General features: G+C 38.1%; 1 protein-coding gene and 1 long non-coding RNA gene across 4 annotated transcripts in view; one reads left to right on the top strand and one right to left on the bottom strand.

Annotated features, from left to right (window-relative positions):
* Window positions 1-5,445: 5,445 nt before the first annotated feature.
* LOC136771520 (uncharacterized) lies at window positions 5,446-6,827 on the bottom strand. The gene is made up of 2 exons (XR_010822335.1): window positions 6,765-6,827; window positions 5,446-6,485 (listed from the first exon to the last, which is right to left on the bottom strand). It is a non-coding gene; the product is annotated as an uncharacterized LOC136771520 (long non-coding RNA).
* Window positions 6,828-10,868: 4,041 nt separating this feature from the next.
* The window catches only part of tulp3 (TUB like protein 3), a 153,697-nt gene continuing 144,943 nt past the window's right edge, over window positions 10,869-19,622 (top strand). For 2 of the 3 annotated variants that reach the window (XM_066724630.1, XM_066724629.1), the window contains exon 1: window positions 10,869-11,123. In XM_066724630.1, coding sequence (XP_066580727.1) covers window positions 11,104-11,123 — 20 coding nt within the window. In that variant the 5' untranslated portion in view covers window positions 10,869-11,103. The remainder of the gene's footprint in view (window positions 11,124-19,622) is intronic. The other variant, XM_066724631.1, reaches the window with a different exon arrangement.

The raw sequence follows: 19,622 nt of genomic DNA, 5'->3' as shown, positions 1-19,622 counted from the left end.
TGCCTTTTCCTGGGTTGTAGGCACATCCTGTTCTGGTGTGACCTCTGAGGAGACAGGCGGCAACTCTATCCTGAAGTCTTCTTCTCCTGGTAGCTCCTCAGTGCTCAGGGCCAGACTCTTCTGCCAGGCATAGTGGTGGACACTCACCCTTGGAGTGGGACGAGGAAGGCAGCACATCTTCCTCATCTTCAGGACCCTTGCGCTTCACCCTCTGGGGCTCTGGACACTTGGGCTCCTCCCTCTTGGGCACTGGACACTCGGGCCTCACCCTCTATGGCTCTGGGGGCAGGAACACCCGGCCCTCTGTGGCTCTGGGGGCAGGAATACCTCGGACCTCTGTGGCTCCGAGTCTTGGCACGGCCAGAGGCTCTCTTGCTCTTGCACTGCTGATTGGCTCGCTATGTAGCTGTAATGAAGATTGATGGGAGGGTGGGATTTGATATTTCTTGTCTAAACTAGAATGTATCATGGCTAACAATGGTCGCATTCGTGTAGTGCAGATTTCCGCAGTTCCGCAGATCTCTACCAATGGGATCGGTGGGATTCTACAGATCTGTGTAAATCTGCACTACAAGAACACGACCAATGGCTTTTTCACAGAGAAGTTCTGCATTTAAATACTTTGACAAAGTAAATGAAAACACTGTTAAGTGTATAATATATGCAGTGCAATTAAACTACCACAAATCTACAGCTGTTATGTTAACCCACATAAAAGCCAAACGCCCTTCTGTGAAACTTGCAATGACAGAAAAGGAAAGAGCACCACAACAAACTAATTAAATTATTAAGCTACATACATAGCAAGCTGTTTTTATTTATTTTGTATTCACTGAAACTCGAACGCACAGGTATATTTCAGAACACAGAAAGGCAGTCTGTGTTGAGTGTGGTTTGGAAATGTGGAAAAGCAAATAGTTTAGTTAAGTAGATTGTATAAATTACCTAGATAGATAGTCTAATACATTTTATATTTCGCTGTTATGACCGGAAAACATTACCACAAGGACGCTAATGTTAAGGCATTTTCATTGCATCTCACATTGCTAAACTATTATTGAATGAATATTATATTAATAGGCCTATACAAATAGGCCTATATAAAAAGAAAAACATTTCGGTCGGTCGGTCAGTTACAGCTGTAATTGCAAAATATTCCTTTATAAACAAACAGTCACAACCTTTATAGTTAATTTGAAATTGTGGTTAAAAAAAAAGTGAGAATACCGGGAAACCGTAATACGAGAGTCTGACATGAGATGAGATGCTTGAGAGTTGACAGGTCTGGTTATTGCTGCTGTTACTATGCCATTTCCATTTGTCTTCTAATAGGAAGGTATTTGTACATAGCCTAATGTTTATTTAACAAAGTTGTTGTGTTAGATAAGTATTTTAAAATAAAGTTCACAACTTTCTGCAATTGCTAAAATGGTCACATTGCATTATTTTGCATTACATCACATTTTGAATGGGTGGTGGTGGGCGGGTGACTATTCGAATAGTCGTGGACAACAAAAATATTTGTCATGCACATCCCTAATCCAAAGCCACTATCCATAGCAAACTCATCTGTAAAATCGGGTAACGTTAGTGTGACAGGTCAGCTGCTACTGACGTCCGCTGATGAGGTGCTCATGTGCCGCAGCTGTGTTGTCCGCTCCCTCGCTAACAGGCTGCGGACTCACGGCTGCGGGCAATGAGCACCGAGGCGACTGTGACGTCAGCGGCAGCTGTGCCCTGTCTATTTAACCCCTCTCCCTCCCCGACGGAGGCAGCTAACCACCGAGAAGGAGGACTGAGTCTATACCCCTGTCTGCCCGGGTTGTGTTCTCCCCACTTGAGAGCCTGAACTGAATAAAGCCCGGACACAACTGGAACCGGAGACTGTCTCTCACTCCCTGTGTTTGTGTCTGGCTTCCACAGTTAGATACCAGTAGCTATAAAATTGGGTGACGCTTTCGCTCAAACAACTACTTCATTTTGTCAAGCTTACTTGCGCTGTTCATTAACTTTGCAACAAGGAAAACAATATGGATGAATCAATGTCTCATTCATAATATACAGTAGACCTATAGAAAGTGTTTTCAAGCTAAATCCTACAGTAGGTGGATAGCTACCTTGTTCCACAGAATAGTGGTGCAGGAAACACTGCATTGCCATGTCAATCAATGCATACAATTAGGTTCATAAATATTTGGACAGTGACACAATTGTCATCATTTTGGCTCTGTATGCCACCACAACGGATTTGAAAGGAAACAATCAAGATATGCTTTAAGTGTAGACTTTCATCTTTCATCTGGGTGAACAGTGTAGGAATTACATCCATTTTTATATGTGGTCCTGTAATGTGGGTGATGTGGGCGCTCTTATGGTGTAAAAAAAACAACCTGGGAAGGCGGAGTGCAAGATGAGGCAGTACTTGTGCAAAATATAACTTTTTATTGCATCCAAAACAAAATGCAAAAGCCAATTACAAAAATAAAAAAGTAAATAATCAACTAAAGTCCAGAATAAAAACTTGCAACGTCCCTTATCTTTCCATTCAGAGTACATATGAGTGTATATCTATATACACATAACCATTCTAGTCTTATACAGATCACTAGCTGCAATGGTACAGGCACATTCTCCCAGCTCACCCATATTTGTTTATCCTATGCCCTGTTTTATAGCCTCCTCCTAGTTTGCCCCACCTATGGACTACTCCAAGCTTGACGTGGCGGTAGTATCAAATATGAAATTAACTATAACAAACTATATGAACAAAACTTTTAACTGTAAACAATCAGTTCCTAATAAAAAAAAAAGCATTGATACAAATAAATCCACTGTATGGTTTCACTATTCAGCATACACAAATCTATGCCCTGTTCAACATCAGGAACCAAATCCTTCCCACCCCTTTAACATAAGAGGACCCATGGCACACATATGAAGTCCACCATGTCTGCACGCACACCCACGTGCACACACACTAGCGGACTTTGCCGCATCATACAAGTTGCACACAAAATGGATCCCTACAAACCAAAAGAAAACTAAACAAACCAAAGACAGTTTAAATCAAACAATCTGCACAAAGCCTCCGTCAGGAATATGCGCACCTATTTCCTGACATCTAACTCCTAACAGGACTGCAACAGAAGTAAACACAGTTGTAAAAGGAAAACAAAAATACACAAAAACTCCCGCAGCGTCCCGCGTCGTAGCCCCCCCTTGTACAGGTATGTGGTTTTCATTTCACTAAACATAGGCATGTAGTAAGGCAATCTGCATTTCTTATGCATGTAATAACTGGGGTCTTAAGGTTATTCAAAGTTAACAGATCTGCGCAACTGTGATGACCTGCACAATCTCATTACAATGCACTTCATCACAGGTCCCCCCAATGTTAGGGGCTGAAAAGTAATTGGACAAACTAACAGAATCAGGAATTCAATTGTGAGTTTCAATACTTGGTTGTAAATTCTTTGCAGTCAATGACTGCCTGAAGTCTGGAACCCATAGACATCACCAGATGCTGTGTTTCTTCCCTGGTGATGCTCTACCAGGTCTATACTGCAGCTGTCTTTAGTTCCTGCTTATTCTTGGGGCGTTTTGCCTTCAGCTGTGCCTTAGAAATCAAAACAAACCTATCAGAGAGATAGCAAAAACATTAGGTGTGGCCAAATCAACTATTTGGTACATTCTTAAAAAGAAAGAACGCACTGGTGAGCTCAGGAACACCAAAAGGTCCGGAAGACAATGGAAAACAACTGTGGTGGATGACAGAAGAATTATTTCCCTTCACAACAGTTGGCCAATTTAAGAACACCCTCCAGGAGGTAGGTGTATCTGTGTCAAACTCAACAATCAAGAGAAGACTTCATCAGAGTAAATACAGAGGGTTTACCACAAGATGTAAGCCCCATTGGTAAGCCCCAAAAACAGGAAGACCAGAATGATGGGAAGAGTATGGAGATGGGAAGGAACTGTTCATTAACCGAAGCATACCACCTCATCTGTGAATCATGGTGGAGGTAGTGTTATGGCATTGGCATGTATGGCTGTGAAGGGAACTGGTTCCCTTGTATTCATTGATGATGTGACTGCTGACAAAAGCAGCATGATGAATTCTGAAGTGTTTAGGGCTATATTACCTGCTCAGACTCAGACAAATGCTTCAAAACTCATTGGACGGCGCTTCACAGTGCAGATGGTCAAGAAGTGGACAAGAAGGCGAAGAAGTGGAATGTTCTGCAATGGCCAAGTCGATCACCTGACCTGAATCCAATTGAGCATGCATTTCACTTGCTGAAGGCAAAACTGATGGCAAAATGCCCCAAGAACAAGCAGGAGCTAAAGACAGCTGCAGTACAGGCCTGGCAGAGCATCACCAGGGAAGAAACACAGCATCTGGTGATGTCTATGGGTTCCAGACTTCAGGCAGTCACTGACTGCAAAGGATTTGCAACCAAGTATTAAATTGCGAGTTTCAATTCATGATTATGTTAGTTAAATTTACTTTTGAGCCCTAAAAATTGGGGGGACCACATATAAAAACTGATATAATTCCTACACTGTTCACCCAATTTGGATGTAACTACCCTCAAATTAAAGATGAAAGTCTACACTTAAAGCACATCTTGATTGTTTACTTTCAAATCCATTGTGTAGGCATATAGAGAAAAAAAGATGACAATTGTGTCACTGTCCAAATATTTATTCACCTAACTGTATATGAGGATTTATAGTCAATGAACAGACAATCTGTGTCTCTTCCTAACTCAGGAAAACAAGCTGGAAAACAGCCACCTTCGTATTAGAAGGCAACTTTTACTGTAAATATGAAACCCTACCCTAGCCGGAACCCTAATCAAAGAAAAATCCCTTTGAAAACCATTACCATGTCACTCAATACCTATATGAGAATTTATTTTCACTCAACAACCATTCTGTGTCAGTTCCTAACTCCTAACCAAGCAGAAAAGCAGGCATCATCATATTCATCATATTAGAAGGCAACTCTTACTGTATGTATGAAACCCAAACCCTATCCAGAACCAGGGGCGTTACTAGACCCTATTTACGGGGGCTTCAGCCTGTATGTTCTCTCAGTCCCCCTAAAAATAATACGATATTAAGTAACAGCATGGTCAAACAATCCGACAAAAGACCATCAGCTGCCCGTGTATTTTCTCTTAGCCCCCCTAAAAATAATACAAAAAAAGAATCAAAGAATAAAGAAGTGACTAGCAGTTGTGCCCAGGGGCATCATGGAATCAAACATCATAATTTGTGCACTATAAACCTGCCATTGAACTGCGGCTGCATATCGTATGAGTCCTAATGGTTTGGGTGTGGCAGAAAAAAAAAAAATAGGATTGCAACCCAACCAAATGATGTCAGAAAAAAGACCAAGAACATAGCAATCTGGCACAAAAAAGCATGCAGAAAAAGACGCACAAGAGAAAGGTATTGTTATATAATTTGGTTATGTTTAGTTTGTATTGCTCCACATCTCAATAACTTGCTTGCATACTGGCTAAAGTAACTGGTTTAATGAACATGATGGCTCGCTGTATGTTTTTTTGTTCTTGTTACTTTAACTGGACAGTCCAAGTTCATTTTACCTGTCACCAAATAGCATTTTATTATAACATAGTGGCTGTGTATTTGCATTTTTAGTGAGTTTTACCTTGAATATTATTATTATTATTAATTTCTAAGCAGACGCCCTTGTCCAGGGCGACTTACAAAATATAAGAGCAATACAAAGTGCAATAATACAGTGCAGTTCAGGCATAATACATGTTACAAATTCCAATTTACACAAGTGTATATGAGATATACAGTAAACAATATAAAAGGTCTTACATCCTGATAAGCTGATAAGTGCAGACAAGATATTAAGTCACAGTCAAGGGCCAAGGGAAAGGGAGCATAAGGGAAATCAAAATAAACAATACGAGTACTAGTAATGTGAAAGCAAGAAGTTTGACAAAACGTGCAATCTTACAGGAGAATAAATGACTAAAGTACAGTCTGAAAAGATGTCTCTTGAGCAATCGCTGGAAGAAAATCAGAGACTCTGCTGTTTTGAAGGTTGTTCCACCACTTAGGGGCCAGGGATGAAATGGAGCGGGTTCTGGAGGAAGGGGAGTGGAGAGGAGGCAAGGTTAGTCTTCTGGCATCAGAAGACTGCAGTGGTCTGGAGGGGATGTATGGGGAGAGGAGGGTCTGCAGGTAACTCGGTGTAGTGTGGTCGAGACAGCGGTAGTGAGGGTCAGTGTCTTGAACTGAATGCATGCCTGGGAGTTTCATAGATTCCAAGTGGATTGAGATGGAGAGGTCAGCAGAAGGTGAGGAAGAGATCAGAGACCAGATTTGGAGAGGTTGAGCTTGAGGTGGTGTGAGTGCATCCAGGCAGAGATAGCAGACAATCAGGAAGAGATGCAGGGGATGAGAGTGTCAGGGAAAAGACATGAAGATCTGGGCATCATCTGTGTAAAAAGAGGTAAGAGAAACAAGTGTAGAGAGAGAACAGAAGCGAGTATAGAGAGGGGACTATATTAACATGACTATTATTTTTACAATTGTCTGTGGAACTGTGGAAACCCAAACTGAACTGAGATGCAGTTGGACCTTCGGTATGCAGACGGAACAGAAAACTGAATTAGTCATAATAATAACTAAAATAACACACAAGACAGGCAATGTTGCAAAACAGTGGAGAACGACACAATGGAGAAAAGCCAGCCAACTGACACAGACTCACATACACAGAGTCTGACGTATCTAGTCCAGCGAAGAGGCAAAAGAGAAAGATTCTGTGCAGACATCACCTTTTATACAAACAGGAAGTAAAAAGGGACCTGTTTGAGTGACGGGCACAGGGGCCAATGGCAGATTTAATGGAGTGACGTTTCGATCGGGTTCCTACGGAAGTACACAGATCCCTCTTGGCCAGTGCTTCCGACTTGAAAGATAACTACAAGAGATTATCTTTAAAGGATCAGGGGTTAGCACTTCGATAGGGTTTCTATAAAACTACATACATTTTGTTGCATCATCACATGATGCTGAAATCATAGGCGGAGTTTGACCTCACAATTTGGGAGGGCTGGGGTAGGGGTTGTCTACACATAGGGGGGATGCATTGCATAGAATTGCTGAACAACTTCCCAATTTTGTTTTTTAAAATACCGTCTGGGTGGCAACAATAGGCAAGGGGCTTAATCATATTTTAATCTCTACTTCTTGCATTGTGTATAATAAAATGTTCTATGCAATTGCACTTTTATCCTCACCAGTAGGCTTGCACACCACCTGGCCAGGATAATGCCAGGGGAAACACTGAAGACTTACTTTTCTATCTTTTGAATTTACCGCCTGTTAGTGTACAGTGTTAGAGTGTACTTGAAATCACAGATATGGTTTACGTTCATTATTGAATCACCCTTAATTGATTATTAACGCACCAGCTACCTTACCTACATTAGCATAGCAATTTTTTCAATAAACAAAAAAATTTGCACTTTATGAATCATGTCTCCCCGGTGTTACACATACAAAAACATTGTCTTAATATATAAATACTGCTCTTATCATAATGCAATTGAATTAAATCATTCGCCAGCATGAAGCAACTTTCACAAAACAAAATCTGAATATCCATATTTGCTAGTCTTTAGATGAACAACTCGAAGTGAAAATTTCAATAGCATAGTAGTTCACTTTTATATAAGCGTTCACTCTCATGTGTTACAACCGAACTTGAAAGATACTGCATCCAAAACAGGAATGTTGCATGTTACAAGAAAATATCATGAAACATATTGGGACTGAGGGGCAGACGTGCAGTTGGGTTCTGGTTTGCTTTGCCCCTCACATTAGGAATTAGTGGTGCACAAAATTTAATAATTTATGTTTATTCTTAATTGTAAACTACTGAAAATAAATTAATAAACATATCCAGTTTGGAGGGGCTTAAGCCAAACTCCGCCCATTGCTGAAATTAAAAGTAAAATGCTTTTACTTCAATTCACTTCAATTGTGTTGTTTATATTGATTTGCCCTATTTCCTCTTCCCTTTCGCTCTTAACTATGACTACACATCTTGTCTGCACTTGTTAGCACAATTTTTTTATTTACATTTTTTAATTTAACCTTTATTTAACCAGATAAGTCAATTGAGAACCCATTCTCATTTAAAATACGGTGTAACTGCAAAAAACAAAAACAACACACAATACCACTACAAATTTAAATAAACACAACACACTATATATACAGCAAATACATTAAAGTACAATAAAAATACAATTTGAGATTAAAATTAGATAAAAATGGAAAGTGTATGCTTGAAAATATTCAGCAAGTGCATTTGTCAGATAACAGCTCAGTTAAAGTGTTTTTGAAGGAATGTAGAGGAATTAATGTAACGAGTTTAAGGGGCTTTTGTCATTGGCAGCAGATAACTGGAAAGAGTGAAGGCCAAAGGAATTGGGTGTTTTGGGAATGACCAATTTAATATATCTACCACGTTGTTAATGTTGAAGGTAAAACTATTGTGAATCTGGTGACATGTATGCAATGAGGGCCAGCTGACCAAGGTATAAAGGTCACAGTGATGAGTGTTAAAAGGGGCACCAGTAACAAAGCGGATGTGAATGTGGTAGATTACGTCTAATTTGTTGAGGGAGGCTCTATGGACAAACCTATAAACTGTGTGACCATAGTCCAGGATTGGCAGAATAGTCAGATTTTTAAGAGTGTGCTTAGCAGAATGGGTGAAAGATGCTTTGCTACTATACAGGAAACCAATTCTACACTCACCTAAAGGATTATTAGGAACACCTGTTCAATTTCTCATTAATGCAATTATCTAACCAACCAATCACATGGCAGTTGCTTCAATGCATTTAGGGATGTGGTCCTGGTCAAGACAATCTCCTGAACTCCAAACTGAATGTCTGAATGGGAAAGAAAGGTGATTTAAGCAATTTTGAGCGTGGCATGGTTGTTGGTGCCAGACGGGCCGGTCTGAGTATTTCACAATCTGCTCAGTTACTGGGATTTTCACGCACAACCATTTCTAGGGTTTACAAAGAATGGTGTGAAAAGGGAAAAACATCCAGTATGCGGCAGTCCTGTGGGCGAAAATGCCTTGTTGATGCTAGAGGTCAGAGGAGAATGGGCAGACTGATTCAAGCTGATAGAAGAGCAACTTTGACTGAAATAACCACTCGTTACAACCGAGGTATGCAGCAAAGCATTTGTGAAGCCACAACACGTACAACCTTGAGGCGGATGGGCTACAACAGCAGAAGACCCCACCGGGTACCACTCATCTCCACTACAAATAGGAAAAAGAGGCTACAATTTGCACAAGCTCACAAAATTGGACAGTGTTGCCTGTCCTGATGAGTCTCGATTTCTGTTGAGACATTCAGATGGTAGAGTCAGAATTTGGCGTAAACAGAATGAGAACATGGATCCATCATGCCTTGTTACCACTGTGCAGGCTGGTGGTGGTGGTGTAATGGTGTGGGGGATGTTTTCTTGGCACAGTTTAGGCCCCTTAGTGCCAATTGGGCATCGTTTAAATGCCACGGCCTACCTGAGCATTGTTTCTGACCATGTCCATCCCTGTATGACCACCATGTACCCATCCTCTGATGGCTACTTCCAGCAGGATAATGCACCATGTCACAAAGGTCGAATCATTTGAAATTGGTTTCTTGAACATGACAATGAGTTCACTGTACTAAACTGGCCCCCACAGTCACCAGATCTCAACCCAATAGAGCATTTTTGGGATGTGGTGGAACGGGAGCTTCGTGCCCCCACAAATCTCCATCAACTGCAAGATGCTATCCTATCAATATGGGCCAACATTTCTAAAGAATGCTTTCAGCACCTTGTTGAATCAATGCCACGTAGAATTAAGGCAGTTCTGAAGGCGAAAGGGGGTCAAACACAGTATTAGTATGGTGTTCCTTTAGGTGAGTGTATATTTAACTTTAGATTGAAGATGGCTGATATGAGTATGAAATGAGAGTGAAGAGTCCAGTCATATCCCAGGGTATTTGTAAGTGTTGACCTATTGCTGACCCACTCAGGGCAATAATGTTAGGGAGGTAGGCAGGTAATTGCAAATTGCAATGTGCATTTAGTTTTTTTGGTGTTGAGGAGTAGACGAAGGTCAAATAGGCATGATGGATGTTGTTAAAGCTATATTGTAGAGTGGTCAGCACAGTGTTCAGACAGGGGCCAGATGTGTACAAGATAATGTCGTCAGCATAAAGGTGGAAGGGAGTCACCACCAGCATGTGCAACATTATTACTGTACACGGAAAGAAGGGTCGGCAACAGACTGCAACGCAGAAAGAATGGTAAGATAGAAATAGGTACAATCTAGGATGTAGGACTTTTGTATTAAATGCCTATTTTACCTATACACTTATTGTATTATATTTTGATCTGTAATTGTATAGTGTGTTATTGCACTTTTGTAATGCTTTATATTTTTCTAATCAATAAATAATATTATTATTATTATTATTATTATTAATAATAATAATAATAATAATAATACATCCATCCATCCATCCAACCATTTTCTAAACCTCTTACCCTGCTGAGGGTCGCCGGGAAGCCGGAGCCGATCCCGGCAGTCATAGCGAAAAAGCCAATAATAATAATATTAATAACAACAACAACAACAACAACAACAGTGGTTTTATTATTATTCGTTCCATATTAAGTGTATGCATAAAATGAGATCTAGGCTTGCCAATTGCTCCTTGATTTGGTTCTGAAAGCTGCTGATAAACTACTAGAACTTGATAAACTACAACATTGTCAAGTGTGTACTGTCTTTTTAAAAGCTTCTTTGTCACCGCACATGCGTTGTCCCGCCGCTTTGGCTCCAAATTAAGCCAGGGGGTGCATATAGCCAATCACGACATCGTTACATTAGGGTGGTATCCAATGCGAAGCCGTGTTACGGGCTTGTGCGGTTGCTAGGGCTGAGGAGCCCTTTTCCTTTCTTGTCAACGGGAGCCGCAGACACAGGGTGGCCAACAGCTGGGGAAGCCATAGCAACCGGGGATAAACATGAGTTACTACAGCATCAGGTAAGCAAATTTATTCGAATACCATTTTTACAACTTTGAGCAGCATGTTGTCTAAAGGGCTGCTTTATTTTGTTGAAAATGGAGCGCCAGGTATGTTTTCAAGAAGATAATTTGTATTGATTTAACTTAGATTTATGGCTATACTTCTACTGTGTCTATACCGATAGCCAATGCAAGTGAAATACGTGGTGCTATTATTGATGATAACGTAAACGATAGACATCTGGAATCGACCACAGGAAGCGCGTAAACGATAGGAGACACGGAACATTTATTTTTTAATTGTTTAAGAAATCAGTTTAACACGCCAGCCAATCGATGCCAAAAAAATAGCACCTAGTATATTAACATAGTACGGGTTTTCTTTTATTTATTTATTTTAAAGAAAGTGAAGTCAGTTCAGCATCTTTCGTAACCTATAGCCTATAGTTTGCTGTTTATGGAAATGCATTTCTTGTAATATTTTGTTTTCTTTGCATTAAACATTAAATTAATACGGCTATCTACTTTTATTTTCATTATTAATTAACTGCACTGTCGCTGTAGCTAGCTGTTTACGAAATCAATATAATCATTGTGACGTCGTCAGAGAGACCATAGATAGGCTATACCTCAGTGACCAAAACACCGCAGACCAGTCTCTGTCAAACTGTTAAATTAGTCTTATAGTTATCATATACAATATCATGATAACTGCAAGGTACAAATGTGAGATCTTCTGGTCAGGAAAGAGCAACCAAAGATAAATAGATTAACCATGGGCATTATCAAGCATTTGTTTGCCAAAACTGAATGGCCATAAGACATATGACTTATCATCCATACACAATCAGAAACGGTTTGTAATGGGCCTGCATAATAATATTACAATGTAAACACGTAGTCTACTCATTTCACTCCTGATTTGTCAGCACGTATGTCTGGTATTTAAAAGTCAGGGTTCAGTGCAATAATTCCCCTCAGAAGAAAACTACTGCAGCTCAGATGTTAGGGCATTAGGCCTGTGGTGATATTTGTGTAGTAGACTCTGACTGAGGTACATTCCCCATTCACCTCTCCCAGTTGCCCGCGAAGATTTCCTCATTTAGCTTAGGTTCTCAGTTCCGACTGATTGACACTATTTAATATACAGTATGTTGATTCAGTGAGTGTTAGTTAAGTTTTAGTGCCACAGCTGGTGTCCATACACTTAATGTGAGTAACCGATTCCTCCTTCATATTAAATATTAGAAATATCAATTATTATTGTGAACAGCTGTGCATTGTGTACAGAGATTTACAGTTGACCAAGGAACTGCTTTGTAGTTGATAACGAAAAACCAAAACATCTAATAAACCAATATTCTAGGACACAATTAAAATGTAATGTAAAACTGTAAAATCGAATTCAGATGACGCATAATGAAATGATTGTTTATTTTTTGTTAATTTCTTTCCCGACATCTGGCGTACCTGTCTGTAGTGCTGTGAGGCAATTGTTGGCAGTTTCGGAGATTAAATAAAATCAACCAAAAAACAGAAGTCAAAACAATCATTGTATGCCTTGCAGGGTGACACATTTTGTTTCAATGTGAAACAAACTTTTATTGGTTAAAACTTGTTAAATGACATTTAAACAAAAGTAAGTTTAATATGGAAATATAATCAATTATCCTTGTTATAATTATAATCTAATATTGTGTTGTCCGTTATTGTCTTTCGCAAGAAAAGCTGCATCATATATTTGTGTTTGAGAGTTTCCTTTGGTTCTGTTTTCTATCTTAAAAAAGTTCAAAATTTATGATTTAATAAATAGGTCTACATATTTTCAGCATCTATTATCTAGAATATAGCATAGACAAAAATGGTATGTTAAAACATTGTGGCATGATGATTGATCTATACTACATATGAGTTGCAACAGTGTTACCTATCTTCGACCCCAAACTATTTGAACATCTCATATAGTACAGTGCATGTAGTAGAAACACACGAATACAAATAGTAAGGTTTAAACTTAACTAAAGATGCCCATATTTAAGAGTTACTCTTTTTATAGTAAAGTTGCTATGCTGACCGATAGTAGGGTATCGGACTTAAGGAATTAAGGAATTATCTAAGTAGACTAGAACAACTTCCATCATCTGTATTGTGCAAATCAATGTTGGAAATGTAATCAGCTAAACAGAGTACACAGGAGGAGGGGGGGGGGGGCATGGGAGTACACAAATCTTCACAAGAATGATGGCAAGTTATATTGTACGGTCTGTAACATAGTTCTGGACCACACAAGGAACTCAACAATTGATGATCATCTCAAATCAAATCAGCACACAAAGCGAAAATCCTATAGCGCTGGTTAATCGCAGACTGAACTAGTTTGAAAATTCCAGAGACGTTGACAACAACCATACATACAACGTTGTGTTTTGGACTCAGAGAGAAAAGGTAGATTATGTGACGTGGTGTACACGCACACACAGCTACCTAACGTTAACATATTAACAAATGCAAACCGATTGCTTCCTAGACTAACTTTGCTAAATAAAGTGTTACGTGTTCTAGTTGATGATAAGTATTTCGGATTCAAAGCATTTCTGTGTAGACATAGCCTTTGCACTTTGTTTGCACTTATGTTGTAAGTCGCCATGGATAAGGGCGTCTGCCAAGAAATAATAATAATAATAATAATAATAATAATAATAATAATAATAATTATTATTATTATTATTATTATTATTATTATTATTATTATTATCTTGAAGTTATACTGGCATTTACAAACATAATGTTCATAATACATGTATCAAAGAAAACCATATCCATAGATGATTTGTATTTGTTTTATTATGTAGTCACAATAACCTGGTATATTTTATAATATACATTTAATAAAAACATTCAAAAAACATTTTTCATTCAAATTGGCAATCATAGTGTAACATAACATGTTAATTTTGAGACATGGAAATTGTATAAACTTTTAAGCAGACATCATTGCCTCATCATTGTATGAAGTTTATGCCTTCTAATTAGGCATGTAACGATTCACTCAACTCAGGATGCGATTCACGATACTGGTTTCACCATACGATTTTTTTTTTTTTTTTTTTTACTAAATTAGATTTAAGACAAATTATATTAAAAAACGGTCCTTTTATTATTTCTCACTCACACAAAATGCTGCACATTTCTTTGTGAAATTGAAATATCTTTTATGTCAAATAACAAAACTAAATTGAAATTTTAAAACAAATCCCAAATCAAATGAATAAATAAATAAATAAATGAATAATACAAATAAATCTCTTCATATAAACAAGGTATGCTTTTGCTAGACTGGAGGGCAGTGGGTACAGCCTAGCATTCTCTTTCCACCACTTGAGTGAACAGCCAGTGGCGTCGTTAGACCTGGGCTTCCGGGTCTTTAATAGCCCCGGGTCTTTTGATCCAATTCCAATAATATATTTGTACTCCGATTATGTACTATAACGGCATTGCTGCGCGATTATATACAGACATCTACTTGCGTGTCTTGCAATCAGTCGAACCCCCCGCTCTCACTGCAGAAAGCACCGTCAGCACCCAGGACATGTGCTCTGCATCTTGAAGTACCTTCTCTTTTCTACTCGCTAGCTTAAAACATGGACGAGAAACGTATTATCGCGGTGTCCGGTTTCCCCATTATTTATGATGCGTCTCTGGCTTCATACCGAGATATAATTCTAAAAATGCATGCAAGGAGGAATGTTTCAGTGATCGTTGGGGTCACGGATGAGTGATACATGCATAACGTAACTAAGTAAATTGCTATTTGAACATTGACAAATCATTGACTCGGCATCGTGTTGATATGTAATACATGTTTAGTAGTGGAGTTACAGAAATAACAAAAACTTATTAATAATTGCGGAGACTGATGTTTCCCCTATATTTTCAGGTAGTAGTGGAAACTATAACCATGAACAGTACATCCCTACTTGCTCCCTGCGTGTTATTGCACGAATAGGATGGTTAGACCACATGTGAATCAACGTGAAATTAATGAGTTGAGCTGCTAAACCATTTTATTATGTGATAGCATTTTAGTTTCCAAGAGAATGTTTAGCCCCTCTATATGCAGAACTACACAAACACTACTATATAGACATTACATACAGAAAGCAATCTATATACTGAGGTGCACAATGTTTTTGTTTATAAAAGTTGAGGAGAGCAAGAAAAGATGGAGCTCCAGTAGTGTTTATTTTTTGTGGGAATGCAACCCACTTGTGCGTTTAGGTTTGCCTTAATTTTACTGTTGACAATAATAAAATGCTCGTAGGGTAACACTACAACTTGCTCGCTCCTTAGTGCCTGTAAAGTGAGGTCAAAGTATACAGCTTCAGCGACCCTGCTGTTTAAAACGTTTAACATCTCAACCGACTTGAATCGTCACATATTTTCATCAATTTTCATCAGGCTCGGAGTGCATCGTTACATCCCTACTTCTAATTGTTCATTTAATTACACAAAACACATGTTTTCTGATCTTAATCACTGCCACAGAGTTCCCACAGAAAACACGTTTCTAAATCGCAGAATTTAAGAAAAATGTCAGCCGATTTTTGGGGGGACTAATGCCCCGTTTCCACTGGTGGACACTTAAACTTGTGTTTCCATTGGCTTAAGCGTCCTGATGTGTCCGGGAGTCATGTTGTGCCATTTAAAATACATATATACTAGGCCTAGCACAAATGATGATGATGATAATAATAATACTAAATAGTAGTTATTGTTGCACAGGGAAACGTATTCTTATGGGAACGTGCTTGTCTGAATATAATGTTGTCTATACACCTTTAGCTCTTCCTAATATCTCTTAACAGAAACATGTATTTATTACGCTGTTTACAATAATGTAAAGCAGAAAGAATAAAATAGACACAAAAGTGTTTTCCATGTCAGGCTGTATCGCTCATAGTGTTGTTCTCTGTCTCTGTTTTTAAAACGAAACACTAAACCAAACCCACAATCGCTCTGCTCCTCCCATAAGAGTGGATGGACTTCACAACGGCCTGGTTTTACAAGAAAAGCTCTGGGACGCGTCCGGTACGGCATGGACGCTTAAGCCAGTGGAACCGAGGCATGATATGCTTTCTTAGATAAGGAGTTAGCAGCCCTTATCCGGGAGAGCCACAGTCCTGCAGGTTTTGCAGACAATTTTAAAATTTCACGTATAATATTAAATTGTTTATTTTAGGATCCTCAAATGATTGAAAATTATTAGATCGTTTTCCAAAATGTGACATTCTGAATGGTCATTTTAAACAGTTCGTAAATGCACTTTTCACACTGAAGGCCTTTTCCAAAAGTACCAAATACATCATAGGCAGCACAGATGCAACAATATTTAAACAACACTAATAATACTAACATTGTAATTTATTTTAATTATGTAAATGTATGACCTTTTGTGTGCTATTTATTTGTATTGCTTCAATAACATCAGTTTAGCAGTTGAATCTAAACCTCGTATTAGTCGTTGTGTTGTGTGTTGTGCACTCTGTTGTTGCTTGTTATCTTTATTGAGAATGTGGGCCTATATTTTCCTTAAAGACTGTATAATTAGAATGCTTTCTTTGGTAGAGGTTACAAGGTCACATCTTTATTAATTATTTTGTGTTTCAGGAAGAGCAGGTCTCGATAACCTCAGAAGTGACAGGTTAATGTTTAAATTTATAAATGGTTTAAAATTGCCCTCCAAAACACAAATGTTTAGAAAAAAAACACAAATGGATTTTAAATCCGTTGGACCAATTGCCATGACCAATAAGGCATGCATTCAGGGGATTGTATACCAACTCTTTAAAACTTCTACAGTCCAACAGATAACACTTAAAAGCAGGTAAGATTTGTGTGTGAATTGGAAAACAGGATGCATCACATTTTATGTCATAGGTTGGTCATTGATACTGTGAATTACATTTTCTTTACATTTTAATAATAATAATATTAGGGTAAGCCATTAATGCTAAGCCACAGTTGTTATTATTTCCTGAGTTGCTGTGGGGAAGACATTTCATAGATTGCAGTCTGTTTAGCTATCTGGTAACTTAAGAAAAGTTGCATCCCGATTGGGCTTTTGACAGCAGCCATGGTTTTGGTGAAAAGGTGAAAATTTTCAGGTGTTAAATAAGTTATGTAGATACCTACACACCTTTGCCAATACACAATGACATATAAAAACATCATTTTAGAAAATGTGAAAGTCATCCAGTAACGCAAAAATTGTAAATTGTAAGTCTAAATACATATAAATACTATGTTATTTGCCCTATATTTGAGATTATAATAGCAACTTGCATAGTAAAGTTTAAATCCACTGCATTTTTCAAATTATAATAAACGCTGTCACCTGTTTCAATTCAGTAAAGCAGGCACAATTTTGTGCAATTTTGTGAAGCTTTGCCTCTTTCAAGTGATATCAGTTTCTTACAATTTTAAAGGGTTGATGCATAGCCCACCTTGTTAATGATCACAGTATGTCAATACATGTGGGGACCCTAACAAGCACATTTATTTAATATTATATTGAGAGTTTTGTATAAATTCCTGGAAAATCTGTTGACTTATATCAGGCTATCCAACTGGGACAGACAATATTAAAACCAAAAGAAAATGTGGTTCTTAAGGATCTGGGTTACACACACCTGGATTAATCCATTCTTAAAGTGACTCTTCAGTATTTTGGCATTTTAGCCTGATTGCTTACTCAACCAGTCATACGAATCCATGGAAACCTTTTTTTAATTCTGTACGTCCAGTTTGAAGAAATTTGAATTTCTCATTGTGTTAGCATAGTACAATTACTGGAAGCAAATGGTCGCAAATTGCTGACTCTCAAAAGCCGGCTAATAGATCTTTAGATATGTAGGACTGTAGATATGCTAAAACATTTATTTAAAGTGATTAGTTGTAAATGATTACTCAAAGGACTGTGTTATTGTAGTTAGTGTAGTTCTTCGATGCTGAAGTTCTCTTTTGGCTTTTCTTTTTGTTTTTAACAAAGAAAAATATAACCCATATGTTGAAGTAGATTCTGGATATGAAATAAGACCATGAAAACATGAGCAATAGATTTCTTACATGGCAATCTTTGGGTTAAGAATGCTCAGGAAATGCCTATGCAAAAGAGATCTACAATAACCAACACTGTTTATAACTGTAACATTAAACTACCTTGCAAAGATTCAGCTTTAAAACCTGTGATCAGCAGTTTTTTTGTTCCTCCAACTGTACATTTGTTTTTACGTCAATTCTTAATTCTCAGTATGATATTAACTATGATTAAAAATGCTAACATTACCCTGGCTAATGTTCTAGAGCTAACAATGTAGCTGTCACAGCAGCTGGGGAAAATTAAAAAAATATATAAATACATTTTATTTGTTTTTCTGAAACTTCTTCAGTAAGCATTATTTTTCTCTTTATTTCACAAAATAAGTTGCCTTTTAACTGAACATTTAATTAACACTAGCAATATCTTTTTTTATACAAAGCATCGGGATGCTCAGTGGTACTCTACACCCCTGCATTCCAGCGCTGTGTTTCCCTCATATTTGAACAATGGCTTGGCATGGCAACAAACCGTTAGTCCCACACTAAGAACAATGAGTGGATGCAAATACATCCCTCAAAGGTACGGAAATACAACTGAATCAAACGAAAATGTGCTTTATTGTTTGAATTTCATAAGGTTCCCTTCTTCTTATCCCAGACATAACAAATGACAAACTGCTTTATACTGTGTAAAACAGAAGACAGTATTACTCAATATTGTTAATTATTTTCTCTGAAATGTTTTTGTATTGTCTGTCTAACACCAGCAATTTGTAATGGGGGGAAAAGGTTACACATAAAATCTAATGTTGTAATTCAGCAGCTGCAATTTTCTGGGCAGTGGTGACCACAAAGAAAGATCCTTTCCTCTTATGATATGGGATTGGAATGTGTAGCTCTTTCAAATTGTGAGATGTTCTGGGTGGAAGATTTTATTAGTTGAGCCACTCAAGGGCCCCCATACATTTAGATCATTTAGTTACCAGGGCTTGAATTATTTTTAAAAAAAATTGGGGAATTTCCCTCTCTACCAAAAGTAAATGGGGGTGGGGGGATTTATACACATTGCTTGCTTTAAAAATGTATTGTGTATAAGTCACACAATACATTTTTAAAGCATGCAGATTTAATGATTTAATAATATTTGCACATAGACCTAATAATAAGAAAATATGTTATATCCCAGGGTGGATCCTTACTGTACTGTCAAGATCATACAATGTGCTTGCAATGGCTTAATGCATTTCTGATAAAGATTTGTCATGGGTATAGTAGCTCCTTCCCTCTTCTGCCTTAGTATTTTGCAAGACCATCAGTTTCCAAAACTTCAAAAGGGATATAAAACTAGATTGTATCAACAAAAAATCTTAAATGAAATAAGATGTTTTCAGGAGACCTGGAGGCTGTTATAACCATAAT

Source organism: Amia ocellicauda, chromosome 15 (genome assembly GCF_036373705.1).
Source record: "Amia ocellicauda isolate fAmiCal2 chromosome 15, fAmiCal2.hap1, whole genome shotgun sequence".
Lineage (NCBI taxonomy): Eukaryota > Metazoa > Chordata > Actinopteri > Amiiformes > Amiidae > Amia > Amia ocellicauda.
Note: the sequence above shows the minus strand (reverse complement) of the source record. Positions and strands in the feature narration are given on the sequence as shown.